The sequence below is a fragment of the Barbus barbus genome (genome assembly GCF_936440315.1).
Source record: "Barbus barbus genome assembly, chromosome: 39".
Taxonomy (NCBI): Eukaryota; Metazoa; Chordata; class Actinopteri; order Cypriniformes; family Cyprinidae; genus Barbus; species Barbus barbus.
Window position 1 is genome coordinate 23709944 of NC_136717.1, and position 5161 is coordinate 23715104.

At 39.9% G+C, this 5161-nt stretch overlaps 1 protein-coding gene across 1 annotated transcript; it reads left to right on the plus strand.

Moving 5' to 3' along the window:
• Window positions 1-369: 369 nt before the first annotated feature.
• Window positions 370-4613, plus strand: LOC306858640 (fibroblast growth factor 4B-like; the record flags this gene model as incomplete). The annotated part of the gene is made up of 3 exons (XM_079399260.1): window positions 370-718; window positions 1139-1242; window positions 3372-4613. The coding sequence occupies 3 exons, from the start codon at window positions 370-372 to the stop codon at window positions 3546-3548; spliced, it is 630 nt and encodes a 209-aa protein (XP_079255386.1). The 3' UTR covers window positions 3549-4613.
• Between the last annotated feature and the right edge of the window lie 548 nt (window positions 4614-5161).

Here is a 5161-nt window from a genome sequence, read left to right on the forward strand (position 1 = left end):
ACACACACACAAACACACACACACACACTCACTCACTCTCTCTCCTTCCCCCTCCCCTGATATATGATGTGATGTAAGGACGAGGGTGGCTTGTGAGGTGAGATAGGGATTTTGGTGAGTGGCATTCTCCACGACCCGAGGCTTCGGAGCTACAAAACATGGTCATCACCACCTTCTCCACCGCAAGTCGTGTCTCCGCGCTCTCTCCCCGTTCTTCTGCCGCTCTCATCTCGGGCCACCGTCGCATGCCCGAAGTCCTGACCTGCCTCGCTAAATTAAGCCTGCAGCACCATGCCGAGGGAAGAAAAACTAGAAGAGGGGTATTTTTAGTGCCATTAATTTTGACCACGTGCCCCGAAGGTAAACCCGATGGCCATTGCGCAAAGGATCCTCATCAGTATGTTCTGCGAGGCCAACGCGCAACACTGGCCAAGGACTGCCGTTCTGCTCGTGGGATTGCTCCTAGTTGGAATTGTGTCCTCCAGTCCGCTTCCGAGTAGGACTAATAAGACAACTTTACTGGAGAAGCGATGGGAGAGCCTCTTCTCCCGCTCCATGCTGGGGATCTCTGGAGAGAGACCAGAGGCGAATTGGGAGAATGACTATTTGCTGGGCATCAAAAGAGTGCGGAGGCTGTACTGCAATGTAGGCATCGGGTTTCATCTTCAGGTCCTCCCAGACGGCAAGATAAACGGTGTACATAATGAGAACCAGTACAGTGAGTTCACGGGATAATGCAGTATACTCAATTGCGCAGAGCTCTTTATTCTTTAGAAGCGACACTCGTCTTTGGAGGCAAATCTATTAAAACACACACACATACACATACCCAGTTTCCCTTAGTGCTAAATATCTGCGCTGGGCTTAAACATGACATGAATGCTGGGACGGATATAGATGCCAACTTATTTTTACACCGGCTCCTTGTGCGGCCCAGAAGCGCTTAGAACATGCACGACTCTCCAAGTGTGAGGGATGTTCGTCTTTCGGCAATAATGTAGTGGCCCAGTGGCGCGAGAGAGGCCGTTTGCGCATCCACAATTGGCACCTGCAGAGGTTCCACCCACCGCATGCCTTGTTGTTCTGAGTCCCGCGGAGCCGCTTTACTGTGTGTAACATGCTTGTTCTGTTTGAGCAGGTCTCATAGAGATCTCCACTGTGGCCAGAGGAGTGGTTAGCCTGTACGGTGTGAAAAGCGAGCTGTTCGTCGCAATGAATAACAGAGGAAGGTTGTACGGAACGGTAGGTGTGCGCAACCGTGTCGCCTTTCTTTCTTTCTGCCTGCCAATGCAACGAGGCTTTGCATCCCCGAATATCGAGTGCGTGTGTGTTAAACAGGTGATGCTTCCATTTTGCGTTTTTTTAACTAATTCATGACCCATACATTTGGCACGCGAGGAGGTCGCGCGACTAATAATAGTGTTTACGGCGTGTGCTGCGTTCAATTATTCATGCCTTAAATATAATGTGTTGGAGCAGGACGTTTGCCACAGCTGCACGGCTTTTGCAAATTATTATTAAACGGTGCATTAAATCCAGGCACAGCGCCAAAGCGCCTCGCAAGCACGAGTTAAAGGTTTATAATAATTGCTTGCATTAAGCCTATAAACTAACGCCTCATTCTTTTATATTAGCTGGTAGTTATTTGTAGGTCAATAGTCGCACAGTGCAGTTGCAGTTCTCATCTTGCGTTACACTTTATCTGTGTTATATTGGGGGGAATCCTGTTTGGAGATGACTGGGGAAAATGTCACAAATTAACCTGAATGTGTAATGAAATGTGTGCATAAATTGAAATATTTTGTAGAGCAGCTTGTATTTACACATTGATTTGAAGAGTTAATAGCAGTAGTAGTGCTTATGTAGTTTGTTATTTATATTAATTTAAAGTGTGTCTGCAGGTTTGAAGGGTAAATGATACACTTGGCTGAAGTTTGGTATAGGTGTGACAAGCGCAGTGCAACACTGGTCCTTAGGGGCCCATGAGCGCATGACAGCTCTATCCAAAAACTGCAGAGTGTTACTAGAGTATCCTCTGGACGAGCGGAGATAAAGCAGACGCCACAGGCTTGTAGTCATCATTAAAGTGTTTTTTATTTAAAAGACCAGTTTAGCTCAGGGGTTAGTATCAGGTTAATACTTCAGGTTAATGGGTTTTTTGTGGAACCAGACTCAGCTGAAAGTTTCTTTGCAAGTTTGTTCAGTATATTGTTCTTTCATGGGAAATCAGGCTGAGAAAGAGGTTAGATGTATTTGCACTCAAAGTCATGTGCAAAACAGTGCTGTTGATTATGAGTTGCTTGCTTCAGAAGCCTCATTTATTTGCTCAGATGTTTGATTCATTGAAATAGGAAAGCACTAATAGTCATGAAAGAAAACTTAACATGCATTGCAGGGTTATTATCTTAACTAAAACTCTATTACCTAACTAACTCTATTATCGAACTAAAACTAAAACCACACACAAACAAACATACACTGTAAAAATAATGTTGTTCAACTTAAAATAATCACTTACCCCGCTGACTTAAAATTTGTAGTTTAGTCAGCTAAAATATTCCAGTTGTCCCTTAAATTAACATTGAGTAACTTAAAATGTCAAGTTGACTAAACTAAAAATTTTAAGTCAGTGGGGTAACTAATTATTTTAAGTTGAAACAACATTTTTTTTTTACAGTTTATTTGTTACTTGAAATAACAAACAACTTTTTATTTAAGCAGTTGCCAAAACAAAATTTCTCATTTTCATTTAGTTTAACTTAATTTACGATAATAACTAAAACTGAAATTATATGTAGGATTAAAACTATATAGGCATATTTTGTTTTAAAAAATCAATAACTTAAAAATGACAAAAGCACAAAACAAAATTACTAAAACTTCAATGATATCTCAATGATACTAAAATAACACAGAATTTTCAGTTGAAATTTAGCTGAACTTGATGTACTAAAACAATTAAAACTTATATTAATAAAAAACTACATAGACATATTAAAAAACAGTAACTAACATGATAAAAACACAAAATCACTTCAACTTTAACCAAATTTAAAACAAAAAAAAATAATATATATAAACTAAAATAGTTTCTCAGTGATATTAAAACCACACAAAATTGCTAATTTTCATTTAGTTTACCTTGACATACTAAAATAACTCAAACTTAAAATGAATAAAAAACTATAGACATAAAAAAATGAATAACTAATAAAAATGACAAAAACACCCAACATAATTACTGAATAAATAACTAAAATTGAAATGATAAACACTATTTTGAAGAATTAATATCTCAATGATACTAAAATAACACTGGTGCCTCTGACTGAATGCTAGCATTCACATTCCTTCTCTTCTCCGTCTTTCAGGCTACCTTTAAAGACGAATGCAAGTTCAAGGAGACCCTGCTGCCAAATAACTACAATGCCTACGAGTCCTCCGTTTACAAGGGATTCTATGTCGCTCTCAGCAAACACGGCCGAGGGAAGCGAGGCAACAAGGCCACCACCGCCATGACGGTCACCCACTTCCTCCCGCGAATATGAGCAGACTCTTGCAATAATTCTTCATTTGCACTGATCTCCCCGAGAGATCTGAAAACTGACACACAAACATACAAGGAACCGCAAGAATATCACCAAAATAGTACTACTTCTTTTTTATATGTATATTTGGATAGGTCAGCTTTTTATTAGGATCTCTGAATATGCTATCCGTCGCTGCTTACTTCTTTTATTTATATATATATATTATTGATTATGGATGTGGAGGCTCTCCCAGCCTTCCTTTCTGTAATCAGGTGCTTGCCAAGAATCGAACACTCTAGGATGTATGACGGAAGTCCTCCTCGGCTTTTTACAGTGAAATTATGTTTTTTATTACCTCAAAGAGCTACCTAGATGGTTTAAAAGAATGCATGAAGTTACGCTTGTTATTTGTAGTTCTGTCTGAGCCAACACAAGCATAACGAGTCTTTATTTTTTTATCTTTGACTTTATTTTCTTTCTGTTCTTCTCATGCTGTGGGGTTGTGTGAGCACTTAAAAGAAAGCAGATCTCTCTTGCTGCATGTCGCACTGAGGTGCCTTGGCATTCCCGCACACCGCCCCTTTAACATGCATGCTCTGAACGCCCCGGGGTGTCAGAAATAGGGCTCATATGTTAGCCAGGGCCCTGCGGGGACTGTCCCACAAGGGCCCCTGAGAGGGGCGAGGGGGATGGGTGTGCATCTCTGCTTTATTTTACTTTTCTCTAATTAGAGAACGCCGTATGAGACGCGAGAGCGGCTCGTAAACACTGATCATCTCTGGCGTTCGGCATCGTCTGCTGTCGACTCAGAAATGAGGTGTACTTCAGCCCCTTTCACTGGTAATACCAGTAAATTGCTGTAAAAATTACCAGAATGACTTTTCCAATGGCTTTGTACTGCTAAGAGATCATTCATGCATCAGTACCAAAATACCGGTAAACTCTGTGATGTCAGTCATTGGAAATGATGCAGTACTTTTCTTCATTGGCTCGTATGCGTTTTGGTTTAACTATCATTTCAATTTGATAACATTTTTTTATCTTCTGAGTGACAGGCATAAGGGGGGCGATCATGGAAACCCATTTCCTCCACCAAATAAAAAAATAGAAGTAATTGCACCTTTTTATGGAACAATTTGGACTTTGTTCTTGCAACTGCGAGTTTACGGTTAGTAAACATTTTGCAATTCTGAGGAGAAAAGTCCAAATTGGGAGGCATAAACTTGCAGTTGCAAGGGAAAAAGCCAGCATTCCGAGAAAAAAAATTGAATTGTGAAATGTGAACTTAGAACTCTGTTCTCATATATACTCACAATTATGAAAAGTGAGAAACAATTGTGAGATATTTCTCCCAAACATCAGAATTGTGAGTGAAAACTTTACAATTATCTTTTTTTCTGTGGCAGGAACAAAAAACAGAATTGTGAGATGTAAACAGTTTATATCTCACAATTTTGAGAAAAAATTCATAGAAAACAGTCTTGCCTTTTTATTTTTTTGTACCATGTCAGAACTAGGCTTCCATGAATGGTCACACAGAACAGTATCAAAACACTCCCAGAACTGATTTACCGGTATTTTTTTTTTTTAAAGTCCTGTTGACACATGATCTCTAAACTGTAATTTACCAG